Genomic DNA, 16,506 nt, shown 5'->3' with positions numbered 1-16,506 from the left:
CAATTACCACTGGAGGAGAGATAGAAGGAGAGAGGGGTTAATAGATAAGGGAAGCTCACCAATTCGGCTAATGAACTTTAATATGATCTTCCTCTCAGATTAGAACAGAGCGGTGTTTACCATTGCAGAAATTCGTCAGTGTCGGCCTGCTTAAACACAATAAAACCACACAGTTCAGAGCAGATAAAGTTAGGACAAATGCTAATCAAGCTTAATGACTCAGAAGTGGAGTTATAAAGCACATTTCAAGTGGTTTTTTTTTTCATTAGCTTTGGTGGAGGAAGCTCCAGATTCCACAGAATATCCCCCTTTGTCTGTGCACCCGAACTGCCATCGTCCACACACAAGTCTTACACCATTACTATTAAAACTTTTTTTTTTTTAATGTAGATAAATATAGAACTCATACCTGAGAAATGCTATTTCCCTTTTTTTTAAAAAAAAAAAAACAATTAAATTACAATCTGGAATTAAACCAAAAATGTCAGACAATTAAAATGACAGAGGACAGAACTGGAACAGGATGAACTTTCCGAGGCTCACTATATTCTTACAGCAAACATCTATAATAAAATCCAACATTTTGCTTCTTTTTTTTTTTTCGCAGGTAAAATGTACTGAGTTTTGAAGCGCCAGTAAAACTGACATCTCCTCTGAGTGCCTGCGTTCAAAAGTCCAGACAGCGTGATAATACATTTATGCAAATTCCCACAGTCACGGAGATTTCCTTCAGACATTTTAACTTTTCTTATTTAATGTCACTGCTGTTCTGTTTTGGCAGGCTGCACTTGATAAGCTCGTGTAGTAAAATGAGCAGGTGCAGCTCATTTTAGAAAATTCAGGGCAAAAGTGAACCTTAGTCCGATTTAGTTTCCACTTTGTTGTTGCTTGATGAAAGCGTGTTCTATCTGAGAGCCAACTGAGGGCATTCAGAGACAATGTAATGCAGCTAAAATCAATAGTTCAGTATTAACAATGGGTCAACTTTGTGTAAAATCAAAGACTACATGTAATGTGAAAGGGGTCGCTTGTAGAGATAAACGTACAGAGAACTTTCAGCCGACCTCAACAGCTCCTCTTAGCTCTACGGAGCATTTTCCGGTGCAACTTCAGCATTTATGTCCAGGATTGACGTGTGTTTAGCCCAGACACTCTTCTTTTGATACTGTTGATGACAGCATTTTTTTAAATTAGCTGGTTTCTGTGGGTATTGATCACAGACTGTATATAAAGATAGACCCGACCCCTAGGTTTCCTGAACAGTGATTTTGAAGCTCAGTGTGGTTGCTTTGCTCCATCCATCTCCAACTTGACAGTGCCTGACTCATCTTAACCCAGCTAATCCAAAAACTGAGCAAAGAGGTGGAGGGAGAGTGGAGCTGAGGTGGGCCATGCAAACATCTCTGGGCCATTGACTGTCCTGTAACGGTACCCATCTGTCACTCAGAGCAGTCACACCTTTAATTATTCAGAAGTTTAAGCCTTAATACAATTCAAATAGGTTAGTTATATAAAAAAAAAAAAATCACCCTCCACACAGTCCCAATGAACAGAGAAAATCACTACAGAGACCAAAACTGGTTTTGGACCAGGCTGTAAACATGTTTATTTCTACTGTATAGTTGCGCAGTATTAACAAGCAGGTCAGTGGGGAGTCACTCACTTTTTTGAGCGAGCCTCAAGTGGAAATTTGGGGAGCTGCAGGTTTTGGTTCCTGTCTATTGGCTTAATTTTTTTTTTGTTTGATTTTGTTGTTCAGTTTAGAGTTTCTTCAAATCACATCTCTCTATTCAAACTGCAGTTGCTTATGGTTACATATCCAGTCCCCAAATAGTTAATAAAGGCATCCCTCAAGGCTCAATATTAAGTCCACTGCCTCTTTGTCTGTACATATAACATATTAATTCTCCATCTGAACACCATGTTGCACATTTTTATGCTAATGATAGCATCTTGTATGCCAACTGCCTCTAACTAACCCAGCCTTCTCCAGGTTACAGTCTACTTTCAACGGCCTGCAGACCACTCTGTTTAAGTTATAGGGTATGCTAAACTCCAAACGGACTACGTGTGGTAATTTTTACAAGACCTCAAACCACTGATGCTCCAAATCCATACTTTAAAGGGGTGATCTAATTAATGCAGTCAAGCATTATAAATATCAAGGGATCTGGTCAGGCAGAGATTCAGATTGGATTCTTTTACCACAACAGAGTCTGCGTCTCCTATGTAAACAGCAACATCATTATATAACCCACCACACTATCTACAGTGGATTATGGAGATAACCTATATACTCATGCTGCTCCTTCCACACTAAAAGCGCACAGCATGCTGTGATTCATTACTGCAGACGGTTATCACACTCACCACTGTGGGTAATATGAAAAGGTTGGCTGGACATCACTGGCAACTAAAAGGCATCAGCGTGTCTTCATCGAGAAGTCTTTGCTGTCTGAAGTGCCGTGATATCTAACATCTTTAGTTGAGATCAGAGCTCATCATCGTAACACCAGATCACAGAAAAGATTGGTTTTACATGAAAATTGAACTGGGGAAGAAGATTTTCACCTCACTAAAGGAATGAATGACAAAACAGTTCAAACTTTGACACACTTATTCTACAAGGAGACATTAAAGCTCTGGGTTCCACCCTGCCATTGATGTCTAGAGTGAAAAAAACGGTGCTAATACGACTGAATGTGTTGAAATTGCAGTCAGGTTTCTCTTGCAAATGAGATTTTGGATCTCAATGAGACTTCCTGATTAAATTAATAAAAATTAAAAATTAATTTAAAACAGTCTGTTGCTTCAAGCCCTGTGTATGGCGTAAAAGAACAAGAGCTAGGTAATGTCTTTTTAACCAGTTTTCACTCTGATGAACTGATCCGTCCTCAATCTGTCCAGAGAAATTAAGCTGAAGAAATGTCAGTTCAGATGGAATTTGTGTCTAAAATGAAGGCAAATGTAAGACAGACTGATGGTAATCATTTATTTACACTACAGCTTTGTGCAATTGCATTATGGTGTCTTTGCATAATAATAAGAAACAGGAAAAAATAGGGAGCTATAAGACAAGAGAAATTACCAGTAGTAAGCATATTTCAATGGAGCTGTTGCTTAAGATTGAGAGATGCATACTGAGAGTAAAGGACGAGGACTGAGAGGTTTTTACTTACTTGTGGGGGGGGGGAGACAATTTTCCATTGCTTTGTGATGGACAGTTAAAAAAAAATAAAAAAAAAAGATTCTAAAAATGGAGGTGGGTAAATTGCTTTTGAATTGCAAATCAATGTGCAGTGTGCACCGCCTCTGAAGAAGAGCAGGAATTCAGGAGATGATGGAAAACTAAATAATACCAAGTATTTTTTTTTTGCTAGTGCTCTATGGTCAAATTTTGCATGTTTTATTGGTGTGGGTGCTCGAAATAACTTCATTTGCAAAGACTCGCTGACTAAATGCATCTAAATATAGACGAAATCGTTCATACCGCACCACGAGGAGGACAATATAGCCGACTGTACGCTGCAATATCTTTTTCAATCTCTCTTCTCTCGTTTCTCCATTTACTCCACACAAATGTGCTCTTTCCCCGTGTAGAGAAAAAGATACTGCAGTCGCTGTTAAATCTGCTGACTGCACTATCACTCCACTATCAGCAACGACGGCTCCCACTTCTGCTCCCCCAGAGGCGGCTGAATTAATATGTGACCGAACCTTACACATTTATGGTGTTTCAATAAGGTTCGGTGGCAGAAAAGAGCTCGAGGAGGGACAGCAGAAGGCAGCAGGAGGCATTAATCATTTGCATTAGGTCTTTTAATTGGTCTCCGCGTTTTGGTGCCAAGAAACAAAAGTAGAAATGAAACCCTGTGATCATAAACTCCGTCTCATGTCGGTGTGAAATAGAAGCAAGAACAAAGAGAGAACCTGTGTTTATCTGGTCACCCCATTAAGCAGCGGAGACGGAGGAAGAGAAAGATGAGAGGAAGGAAGGGAGGAAGGATGAAGAGGAAGGGCTGACTTTTTATTTCATTTCATGTCGTCTCTCTCTCTCTCTCTATATATATATATATATATATATACACACACAGTCCCAGCAGTGCTCGGGAAATTACTCTCGTCATAAGTCTGATGTGAAAGTCCTCATTATGCTGAGAGGAGTCCCACGGAGCTTGCTTTCTAACAGCGGCTGATTCGGGGAGCGGTAAAAGAAGAGGAAAGACACACAGGAAGAACAAGAAAAAAAAGGGGGGGTAAATAAATAAATAAAAACACTAACAGGTAAGGCGATTGGTGGTGCAGCCCATCAAAGGGAAATAGGAAAACAAACAAGAGAGATGCAAAGAGAGGCTCTGTTCTCTCATCAGCTTTACTGCTTTTACCCTGCTCCCGATAGACGTCTATAGAGATGGCTATTAAATTTGATATTAATAATTCAGTTTTGAGGCATTTGCGCTTTTTTTTTTCTCCTTTTCTTTTAAAACCAGCCTCTCCGTCCTGTCCTGCATTCATGGTTGTGGTGCAGGATAACTCACAGGATCCAAACAGATTCAGGTGCTGCATTATTTTGACAGATGTTCTTACTTTCAGCAAAGAAATAATTAAACAGTGCCCACCGGAGCTCTGCCCCTGACATCCTGGCAGTGTCCCAAATAAGAATACATAGGAAGTGTTCTAAAGTTTTGGCAGCGACAACTAGTTGTGATATTTAACAATATGTTAATAAGGTTTCTTAGTGCATGGTTTTTAAACTTACAGCAGCACGTGGCATTCAAAATCACCCAAATATGACAAAAGACAATCTGCTGAGAAAGTACGTTCCGTCAAAGCTACACAACTTTGCAATTTGGCATTCCCAACAGATAACAGTTTTAGAGGACAGCATGTCCTGTATTTCACCATCCAGACTTTCTACATGACATAAGCATCTTCTTCATTTCGCCTTTTTAGATATGGAAATGATGAACGATAGCAGATTTAGTTTGCATCACTCAGTTCAGCCTGCTCGCTGCTGTTTGGTGAGAACAAATATTTTGTTGCTCACCAAGGTTCAATTTATCACATTGTGTGCACAAACATAATATCCCACAAGTGACCATTCCAGGCACATGACTTTTAATCTGCAGCTCTCAATGAGGTGGGAGGGAATAATGCTCTCTTTTTCAGCCCCATTCACGATTTAGGCAAATGAGATGGTTGTATTTTCACACATCAATCTTGCCTGAAGCAGGTTTAAGACCAGGCATGGCCACATCACTGAGGGCAGAACAAGATTTAACATTCTGCAATGTTATCCCAGCCTTCACCTCGCACATCTTGCCCACTTCATTTCCTAAAACACTTGACACAACTCAAACAAGCGCGCTGTCTGTTCAGAGGGAGTCTTTTAAGAGGATTTCTGTGCTCAGAATATAAATACTTTATGAGCCTTACAGTCGGGTGTGTATCGCTCTCCGGCTTGTAGCGATGCTGCTCTCAATGTTCTAAAAGGGTGAGAGGTGAGGAAACAATTGATATCATAAAATCCAGTTTAGCACTGACTACAAAAATTCACCCTGTCAACCCTACGCTGTTGCATCAGCCTTATTAGTGTGCCTGCCGGGCAAACGGCCACTGTGGATGGAGGATGTGCTGCAGGAATACAGGAAAGAAAGAATGCAGTATGCAAAGACAGAGAGGCAACAATGAAGATGATTGAAGAATGCATTTATTAAGTCTTTGAGCTGCTTTTTTGATTTGCATTTTGTTCCACCACTCTTTTTTTAAAAAAATCTAATTTAATGTTGCGGGCCATTTTATTGCATCCTGGCATACATAATAAGGTCTGGGTTTTAAAGTAATTTCCACAGGTCTCCTTAACGAACCACTGAGACCACTAGCAGCGCTACTAACTTAGAAAACCATAGCAACAACCTAGTGACCTAAAACTACCCCACAGCTAAACCCCATGAGCACCGTAGCAACCTCTTAGCAACAACTCAGAACCTGTTTTGCAACAACTTAGCAACAACCCAGCAATGACATAAGAATCAAGTAGCAGCACCTTGGGTATCGTATTGGAAATGTTAGAAAACCATCTCTCGAGTCATTGGCAGAATGGGACACATTTAAATGGAGTAAAAGCAGGTGTAAGTATTAAAATCAATGGTAATTTACATTTATCTGCTTTACATGTTGCAGCTTAATGTCGCATTGTAATATCGTACTGGGATGCTTTAATATCGTTTAGTCATAGTTAATGTCATTAGGAAACACCTGTGACTTTTTTAAGTAAAAATTTCTACTGTGAAAAAAGGGCTTTTGTTCGCTTCAGGAAATTTTCGTTTCTGTTAATTAGCTGCTCTTTTGCAGACTTCCACTTCCTGGAGAGCTGAAAGTTACTAAGGATGAGAAATTTTCTTGTTTTCCCCAGAGTGTACAAGATCTTTAATTATGTACAACTTCAAACATAACTAGCTGCGTTCGTTCTGCTAAAAGTCACCCTGCTAATTGTGGTTTCATACAAAACAGGTGACATACGGTTCGTGACACTGTGTGCATTTTGTCTAGTAAATCCCCTCTAGATGCCGATGACGGCATGACAATATTGTTCATGTTTACTCGTTGATTAGTGGCACTAAATCTCAGTGAATTGAAAGAGCTCCTCATAACAACTACTGTGTAAGGTTTCATAATACCATCTTAATTAGATGCTTTCTGTCACCCACACACCATATGCCAAAAAGTGCGTGGGTGGATGTTTGGATGTTTTGAATATGTAAGACCACCCTTATTTTCTGGTGGTGATAGCTGTGTTTCTTTCGACTGTACATTGACAATAGCATCAATATACGCTGCTGGGTATTTTAGTACATAACAGCTTGGAAGAACATTACCAGGTAGACTATAATATTTCAGCTGGGCAGTTTTGCTGAAACAAAGCTATTTCTTATTCCGAAATAGCTCCAAGATCCCACTGCTCTTTTTGTTCCTACTGATCAAATTGTGTAACAGTATGACACGTTGAACAAAATGGCCACAAATCAACATTTATGTGTTATTTTTACAGCAGATAGTTAACACAAAGATAACGGGGTGAAGAAAACACGGGGGTGTTTTGTGTCAAATACTACCTTGAACATTGTAGTGAAGAAACTAGAATACTTGTACTGCCATCCTGGAGCTACACAGCGAGAAGAGTATACTAAGAAAGAGGCGATTACTCATGAAGCTTTCAGTATTCTGCTGCTCTCTACTGGTGGTAAATGACTAGTACAAAATATTACACCACCAATGTGACAAGAAATTTCAAAGTACATTAATCTACACTTACATAGATGGCATTCATTTCCTGCGCTGTCAGTTTGCTCCTGTAACTTACACCTCTAATCATCAGTTAAACTGATAAAATAATGAACTCCTTGTACTCTTGATATGACAATCTCAATCTTTATACTCCCACACAAACGTCACACAGCCAGTAAAAATAGCTATAGGCCCTGTTTTATCTTCCGTTAATGGAGAGCTTTATTGTAGATGTAGACCATGACAAATTATACCATAAAAAAGACACAAAGCTCATAACCTGGGGTGACAAGATGATGGGTTTTCTATTTCAATTTCAGGGTTAAACAAGAAAATTGTTCAGAGACTGTGCCACTTCTGAATTTAATTTACTATGTGAACATTGTGGTGTATAGTATTCTTTGACAGATAATTTATTAGGCACTCTACATTTATAATAAAAATGCAAAAACGGGTCAAATTCTATTTTAGTAATGGCCAATGAAACTGATTACAATTCAAGAAATATTTTATAATAATCAGAGCAACAAGAACATGCAGATAGATGTGATTTCATACCTTATCTTGTCTTTGATCAGGCACACTTACCTCTATGGATGAAACAATGGACTCTTTGACACAAACATGTGGAAGGCACCACATGCCTCCTACGGCGATGCAAGACTTTAAGAGATAAAAGACCACAAACCATGCAGCCGTGTTGTTTGTGTCTCAAACTATGCAACTTGCAGATATTTTACTTCTCTTTGCAGTTGTTTGTGTATGTTTGTAGTCATTTAGTATCCAATTGTGTCCTTTTTTAAATTTCTGGGAGGCTTTACAGGTGAGGATCAGGGCCTGTTCATTGATTTACTGTGTTGTATTTTCTGTGACAGTTTTTCAAAAATGTGACACTGAAAGCACCTACTTCCATCTGAGACACGAGGTACACACTCACTGCGTATACACTTGAAAATAAAGTTGGAGGGGAAAATGAGAAGAAAAAAAAATATCTGGGCGCCAACAACATGGCCAACAAGGGAGCTCATGTTTGGATCACGTGACTTCATGTCACAGTGTTCTCGCTTGTGATTGGTGGAGAGTCATGGCCCCGCCCACAACAGCGCCTGCGCATGGTTTCCCGCGAACGGAGTGCGCCCGCGCCGTGACGCTGGGTGTTAGGTGATGCTTCAGGACATAGTCGGCTGGATTATCTCCGCAATATAGTAAAAGAAATATAACTTTAAAACTTGCTAACATGGCGAAGCAAAGCTCGCTTTTCAATTTTTTCACCAAGTCTCCGCCGCCGGTCTCCAAGCCGAAGCCGAGTCCCTCTCCGACCGAGGCAGACCTGCCCTCCTCCGTGCAGAAGTCCAACTCCTCTCCCAAGGAGCAAGCCAAGCAGACACCCACCCAGCAGCCAGCCAAGGCCAGCAAAGTTCAGCAGAAGAGTAACTCCAAGACTACCAGCGGGGGATTCAAGAAACTATTCGGCGACAAGACCCCGGCAGCCAAAGACAGGTGAGTTCACTTTGGGAGCCGTGTAATTGCTGGAGACACGTTGTGCACTGTTTGTCTTCGTTCTGCTTCAGACCGTTTCTAAGGCCTCATATAGTAACTTGTTCCTGAATTTATTTTGAGAAAGAAGTAACTCCTCTTTGGGACGAGTTACTATTGAAAACCTACATGCTAGTTGCATGGCTAGTTAGTTGTCAGGTTGATTTCAGATGTGACATTGTTGTGCATTTGACTCTTATAAATGATCACAGGTGTCTTGATCACATCTGTGCAGACGATGTAGTGCAAGGTTTTCTATTGGTCAAATCAATGCTGATCCCTGTGATTGCTAAAGTGGGATACTGAGATTAAATTGGAACTTTACCCATTATAGTTACTTGTCATAGTGGACAATTTGTATTGGCACCACATAGAATAGAATTGCATAGAAATACTTTATTTATCCAAGACTGGGGAAATTATTTTGATACAGCAGCAAAAAAGACAACACCAAATCACAACAAGTTAGAAAATATAGTAAATGAAGTCTATAAAATTAAAATAATAAAAAAAAAAAGGGCTAAAGTGAACACAGTGTGGCAGACTAAGAGCAGAATGACTATTTCAAAACTATATCATCACACTCGATGAAAAGATGCCACGTGACATTACATCGTGTTGTGAATCAGAGCAAATGCATGCAGCGAATTTACCAAATAGTATGATCACAATTCAACTGCGGGGTTTACATGTTCTCCATGTGCAGTGTGGGTTCTCTCCGGGTTCTCCGGCTTCCTCCCACACAGTCCAAAAACATGTTGAGGTTAATTGGTGATTCTAAATTGTCCGTAGGTTTGAATGTGAGTGTGCTTGGTTGTCTGTCTCTAAGTGTGGCCCTGTGATAGACTGGTGACCTGTCCAGGGTGTCTCTGCCTTCGCCCTAAGTCAGCTGGGATAGGCTCCAGCCCCCCGCGACCCTAGTGAGGATTAAGCGGTGTATAGATAATGGATAATGGACAATTCAACAACAAGTCAGTGTTATTATCTTGTACTGGACATGCATGTTTTAATTCAAGACTTGCAGTTTGAATTTGAATTCAGCCTGCTAAATGTCCTCACATTAAACTTACTCAAGACAAATGCACAAGAGAAAGTAGTTTAATTTTTCAGTGCAATATAAAGATTTGCTCTATTCCAGTTTGTGATTATTGCAAAACGACTACAGTTCTTAGTGCTGCAGTTTCACAACCATACACTGCCCTACAACCTGAGGTCCGTTTTTAAATGTTGTCAACCATGTCAATGTTAATTAACGGACCAGTGATTAATCTAGAGCTGAAATTATGAGTTAAATTAAATTATTTTTCCTGCTGGCAATTCTTTTGCTCCAGCTTCACAGCTGTGAGGAATTACTACTTTTTTCTGTTCAGATATAATTTTAACTTGATGATGATATTTGAGTTTTAATCAGGCTAATGATGTTAACTTAGACTTTAGGTACTTGTGATGGACATTTCTGCTGTTTATATGCAACATCATTAGTAGACTAATTAAGTAAATAATCTGCAGATTAATGAGTAGTTATGATCATGTTGATTTGCAGCTGGACTCAGTTCTGACTACAATAACTGTAATACACAGAGGAAACTGGTTATTATTGTTCTTTAATGAAGACATGCCTGTAGTGGTCTGGACAATTTATGACTTCCAAAATGTGACTTTTCTTTTTTTCCTCATTTTCCAGCAGCTCCACATGCCTATTCAACGCTGGGGCCCTTGTGTGGGCAAAACTGGAGGGCCACCCCTGGTGGCCATGCATGGTGGTACCCCAACCTCTGACTGGGCAGCAGATGAGGGGCCGTGGTCGGGCCCAGCGCATACACGTTCATTTCTTTGACGAGCCTCCTACCAGAGGATGGGTTAGCGTCAAATATGTCAGAGAGTATCAAGGTTGGACACTGTTGTTCATTGTCATAATAAGTATTTCTGAGGAAAAAATAAGCCTTTTTGGGACGGCTGTGTGCTTTGTCCACAAAGTGATTTGGATTATTTTGCCATTTGCACAGGCTCTGACAGCAGTGACGCTAAAACTGGAGGGGTGTTCTTCAGTGGCAAACCTGTCATTCGTCGGGGGATGGAGCTTGCAGATGCAGTTATGTTTGATACTCCTGAAAAAAGACTGAAGATGCCTCTCTGCATGGATCCATCTGATGACGAAGAGGGGGATGATGATGATGAAGAAATGGAGGTTTGAGTATTTCTAATTAGTATATGGACATAAAACGCTACATTTTACGACTAAATGACAGCGTTATTCCTTGTTCATCTTTTCATCAGTAGTAATACAGTTTGTTTGTCATATCTGATCAGGTCAGTTAGGCAAGTTTCTTTTTAAAAAAATTTTAATTACATGTTTTCTTTTGTGTTTGTTTTTATTCCAGCTCGACAACTCGACACTGACTGATGAAGAGCTCAGTGATATGGATGAAGAGAAAGAAGAGAAAGTGAAGCCATCCAAAGTCAGTCGACGTTCATCCCGTGCCTCAGCAGAGAAAGGGAACAAAGCCAAGCGGCGTCGCATTATTGTAGCCTCAGACAGTGACGGATCAGATGAGGAGTTCAAACCAGACCACGCTGCATCTAGCAGTGAGGATGAAGAGGAAGAAGGCGCAGTGAGCAGTGAAGAGGAGAGCACCCAAGAGTCAGAGGCAGAAAGCCCCATCAAGCCCATCAAGCGCAAACGTCCTGCAGAAAAGGCTGCAAATACAAAAGCAAAAATACCCACTGGACCGTCTGCTGCACCCAAACAAGCCCCGACAGCAGTCGCAGCCGACACAAAGTCTCGTTTATCAGCCTTCTCTGCTCCTGACAACTTTGAGAGCCAGACAAATGGATCAGGCTCCACTGGAGGTGCAACAACTTGGGATCATGAGAAGCTGGAGTGGCTGCAGGATGGCAGGAGGAAAGACAGCAAAAGGCGGCGACAGACAGAGGACGGCTACGATCTTACCACCCTGTATGTGCCAGAAGACTTCCTCAACCGAAACACTCCTGGTATGCGTCGGTGGTGGCAGCTCAAATCTCAGATGTTCGATACAGTGATTTTCTACAAGGTAGGAAAGTTTTATGAGCTCTACCACATGGACGCTGTGATCGGCGTCAGCGAGATGGGACTGACATTCATGAAGGGGACCTGGGCACACTCGGGCTTTCCAGAGATCGGCTTTGGACGTTTCTCAGATGTACTGGTCCAGAAAGGCTACAAGGTTGCTCGTGTGGAGCAGACGGAGACCCCAGAGATGATGGAGGCTCGCTGTAAAACCCTGGCCAAACCCACGAAATTTGACCGTGTAGTGAGAAGAGAAGTGTGCCGGATTATCACGCGTGGTACCCAAACCTACAGTGTGTTGGACGGTGCTCCTTCAGAGAGTCAGAGCAAGTTTCTCCTGAGTTTGAAAGAGAAGGCTGAAGAGGAAAGCTCTGGTCGCTACCGCACCTACGGAGTTTGCTTTGTTGATACCTCTGTGGGTTGTTTCCATGTCGGTCAGTTCCCAGATGATCGTCACTGCTCACGCCTGCGCACCCTTATCGCACACTTTGCCCCCGCTGAGGTGCTCTTTGAAAAGGGGAATCCGTCTGTTGAAACACGCAAAATACTCAAGGCCTCTCTGTCCTCTGCTCTGCAGGAAGGACTTAATGCTGGAACACAATTCTGGGATTCTCAGAAGACACTTAAAACCCTTTCAGAAGAAGATTATTTTAAAGAGACTGCTGGCAAGGAGCAGGGGGCTGGGAGCAGTTTTCTTCCAGCCCTTCTCAAAAAGATGACCTCTGAGAGTGATTCACTGTGCCTTTCTCCTAAAGAGGGCTATGAACTGGCGCTGTCGGCTTTGGGTGGATGCATATTCTACCTGAAGAAATGTCTGGTAGACCAGGAGCTGCTCTCCATGGCTAACTTTGAAGAATATGTCCCTGTTGATGTTGAGATGGAGAAAGCTGACGGACCCGCCAGTTTCTTTGCCAAGACTCGTCAGCGTATGGTCCTTGATGGAGTGACCCTGGCAAACCTGGAAATCTTTCAGAATGGGTCAGGAGGGACAGAAGGGACACTGTTGGAGCGTTTGGACACCTGCTCGACCCCGTTTGGCAAGAGGCTGCTGAAGCAGTGGCTCTGCGCTCCTTTGTGTAACCCCACGTCCATCAGGGACCGACTGGACGCGGTGGAGGACCTGATGGGAGCTCAGGCTCAAGCTACTGAGGTAACAGACCTGCTGAAGAAGCTCCCTGATCTGGAGCGTCTCCTGAGTAAAATCCACAGCATTGGTACTCCTCTGAAGGGCCAGGACCACCCTGACAGCAGAGCAGTTCTCTATGAGGAGGTCACCTACAGCAAGCGGAAGATAGCAGACTTCCTTTCAGCACTGGAAGGTTTCAAAACAATGCAGGACATCATTTCTGTCTTTGATCCAGCTTTGGGTGAATTTCGTTCCACGTTGCTCTGCCAAGTTGTCAGCGTGAAGAATGAAAAGAACGGCCTCTTTCCAGACCTGTCTGCTGAACTCAGGCGCTGGGAGACGGCTTTCGACCACCAGAAAGCGCGCACCACTGGTGTCATAACCCCTAAAGCTGGCTTTGACCCCGAGTTCGACCAGGCTCTGACAGGAATCAAGAACTGTGAGCGAGAGCTGCAGGACTACCTGGACAGACAGAAGAAGAGACTTGGCTGTAAAAGCATGGCCTACTGGGGAACTGGACGAAACCGCTATCAGATGGAGGTTCCCGACAGCGTCTCAGAGAGGAACATCCCCGAGGAGTATGAGGTGAAGTCCACGAAGAAAGGCTGCAAACGATACGTGACAAAGGAGAGCGAACGCCTGTTCTCTGAGCTGCAAGGATTTGAAGAAAAGAGAGACGCTGCGCTGAAAGACTGCATGAGGAGGCTTTTCTACAACTTTGACAAGAACTACAAAGACTGGAAGACCGGTGTGGAGTGCATGGCAGTGCTTGGTAAGGACATTTGTTTTGTAAATTCAGTCTACATTATTCAAAGCAATAAAAGCAAAGTATTGTTTTTGGTTTTTTTGTCCTCATCATCTGGCTTCTGTTTTTTAGGTGATTGCCTGAGAATCCTTTATTTAAGCTTGTGGAAACATACTTGCATTGCAGGTGTCTGCTCTGAATACATTTCCTGCAGATGTTCCCCATAAACCGTCATAATGTGCATTTAACATGATGATGGTGCAGCAGTCTAAGTGCTTGTTAGAAATAATGCTGTCAGTGAGTGACTGTTCCATTTAAAACTTTACACTAAAGTTTGCACTAATTAGCTTGTTTTTCTCTGTTGGGGAAATGGTACACTGGTGTTTGCTCCTGACAGCCGGAGATAATTGTACAGTTTATTACAGATCTCTGGTGCAGTAACATAATGTGCCTTTAATGTGTTTTTCTAGCACTGTGCCATCCCTTAGCCACAGGTCTGGCTGTATTTGTTTTGTTTTAACAGAACTTGGCTGCAAAATACTCCCATAACATAAGAATGTGGGTGGCAAATTGTGCTCTTTAAAGAGTTTTAAAGGGTGACTGGTTAAATGATCAGTGTTTATTTGTTTCAGATGTGCTGCTGGCTTTGTCACGCTACAGCCAGGGAGGAGATGGACCAATGACCAGGCCGCAGGTAGTGCTCCCTGAGGACAACAACCATGTTGCGCCCTTCATCGACCTCACTGGATCCCGCCACCCCTGCGTCACCAAGACCTTTTTTGGAGACGACTTCATTCCTAATGACATCTTCATTGGCTGCTCTGGTAGCAGTGAAACTGACGAGGAGGGTCGTGCCTCTTGTGTCCTTGTCACAGGACCAAACATGGGTGGAAAGTCTACTCTCATGAGACAGGTGAGTCCTTTATTTTTTCTCCATGTGCATGTAAATATTCAAATTTCACATTCACATAGACAGTGGAGGTTTATTTGAATTCTGGGCCCGTATTAAGCGACTGTGCTGCTCTTTTCGACAGTGTGGACTCGTGATCATTCTGGCCCAGCTAGGCTGCTATGTTCCAGCAGAGAGCCTCCGCTTCACACCAGTGGACAGGGTCTTCACCCGGCTGGGAGCCTCGGATCGTATCATGGCCGGTAACATCACAAACTACTTTACCACAGGTGGAGCAATGATCTGAGCACTCACCTCCTAAACTAAGCTTACATTGTCAACTGTGTCTTCTGTAGGAGAGAGCACCTTCTTCGTGGAGCTGAGCGAGACGGCCAGCATCCTGCACCATGCCACTAAACACTCACTTGTGCTCCTGGATGAATTAGGTAAACATTTATGGCTAATTAATAGCAGCTTATAGTGAACATCAGAGGTGGTCGTCTCCATATTTTTATTGTGTTGGCAATATGTTTTCAGTATGTAACCATTCAGTTGCAAACTATTCGCAGGAAGGGGCACAGCCACGTACGACGGCACAGCGATTGCCAGTGCTGTTGTGAAGGAGCTTGCTGAGAAGATCTGCTGTCGCACCCTCTTCTCTACACATTACCACTCCCTGGTGGAGGACTACGCCAAAAACCCTGCTGTGCGTTTGGGCCATATGGTGAGTATGACAATGCTACGGCTAATACACAGACAGACATTTGCAGATTCTACATCTTGCATAGTTTTCTCCCACAGAAACCTTTTAAAGTCAGAGCCTAGGAGGTATATTCTTTCCAAACAGATAAGTTATTTATTCCTTTAAAAGAAAAATGTATGAGTACAAACTATGAAATCATTCTCCCAAGCTGTAAGTAATCCTATATAACTGACTTCATTTTGCTCTGCTTTACATAACCGCAAGTTTGCACCCACAGTAGAGGCCAAAGTTGTTCAGCAAAGTGCCAAAGCAGCGTTCGATGTAGCAATCGAAAAGAATGCAATCGATGGCATAACCTTAGTGTGAGAGAACACATCTACTTTACAACACAGCTGCTTGCCTGGCGCTGTCATCGTGGGCGCTCTTTTAGCCACAACATGCAGCTTTCTGCTGCTGTTAGGTTCCCACTGCTTTAGCAACATGGGGCAAATAATTTGAGGAAATTATGTAATTTTGTGCACAGTCTTCCGGCAGAACTGTTCATTAATCATGTGCACAGATAATTCCCTCCCTTGTGTTTGGCAGGTTCTGCAGTGTCACCCTGTTGTGTCTTGTGAATTCTGTACTGTGCCTCAGTATAACGTCCCCGTTTGTCCCTACCAGGCGTGCATGGTGGAGAACGAATGTGAGGACCCAAGTCAAGAGACCATCACATTCCTCTACAAGTTCATCACCGGCGCTTGTCCAAAGAGTTATGGATTCAACGCAGCTCGACTCGCCAGCCTGCCAGAGGAAGTCATCCAATCAGGACACAGGAAGGCCAGGGAGTTTGAGAGGAGCACCATCAGCATCAGACTCTTCAAGTATGTTTTGCTCTTGTATTGTGTAGCTGCTGCAGCGACATCCAATGCACAGATGTGACATATAAATAAACGTCAAAGCTTGATTATCTATTTTTACCCTCTTATCTCCTCTGACAGGAAGCTCTGCCTGTTCGCTGACGACGCCACGCTGGACAGCGCACACTTTGCTTCACTCGTTCAACTGCTCAACACCCTGTAATCTTCACACAAACACTGCTGTTGCAGATTTTTTTTTTTGTTCCAAGCATTTGGAAAAAACACTACTGTAATGATCTAATAAAGTTTATTTTTAAAAAATGACAATGTTT

The 16,506-nt window shown here is 42.5% G+C and overlaps 1 protein-coding gene across 2 annotated transcripts; it reads left to right on the top strand.

The window, feature by feature from the left end:
* The first annotated feature begins 8,422 nt into the window (after positions 1-8,422).
* On the top strand, positions 8,423-16,498 carry msh6 (mutS homolog 6 (E. coli)). 2 transcript variants are annotated; one of them, XM_008282968.1, is made up of 10 exons: positions 8,423-8,787; positions 10,511-10,713; positions 10,830-11,011; positions 11,205-13,770; positions 14,376-14,656; positions 14,778-14,895; positions 14,989-15,078; positions 15,202-15,356; positions 15,999-16,198; positions 16,316-16,498. In XM_008282968.1, the coding sequence occupies exons 1-10, from the start codon at positions 8,525-8,527 to the stop codon at positions 16,395-16,397; spliced, it is 4,140 nt and encodes a 1,379-aa protein (XP_008281190.1). In that variant the 5' UTR covers positions 8,423-8,524; the 3' UTR covers positions 16,398-16,498. The 2 variants fall into 2 exon arrangements, with proteins under 2 accessions (XP_008281190.1, XP_008281189.1); XM_008282967.1 differs by having other exon boundaries at positions 10,508-10,713.
* Positions 16,499-16,506: the final 8 nt, after the last annotated feature.

Source organism: Stegastes partitus, unplaced genomic scaffold, assembly GCF_000690725.1.
Source record: "Stegastes partitus isolate 25-593 unplaced genomic scaffold, Stegastes_partitus-1.0.2 Scaffold292, whole genome shotgun sequence".
In the NCBI taxonomy this organism is placed as follows: domain Eukaryota; kingdom Metazoa; phylum Chordata; class Actinopteri; family Pomacentridae; genus Stegastes; species Stegastes partitus.
Note: the sequence above shows the minus strand (reverse complement) of the source record. Positions and strands in the feature narration are given on the sequence as shown.

Excerpts from the sequence above, each read along its gene's own strand:
- msh6 (XM_008282967.1), top strand. The coding sequence starts at position 8,525 with ATGGCGAAGCAAAGCTCGCTTTTCAATTTTTTCACCAAGTCTCCGCCG. Across the intron at positions 15,357-15,998 it reads CTGTGCGTTTGGGCCATATG|GCGTGCATGGTGGAGAACGA; the intron begins GTGAGTATGACA and ends TGTCCCTACCAG. Across the intron at positions 16,199-16,315 it reads ATCAGCATCAGACTCTTCAA|GAAGCTCTGCCTGTTCGCTG; the intron begins GTATGTTTTGCT and ends CTCCTCTGACAG.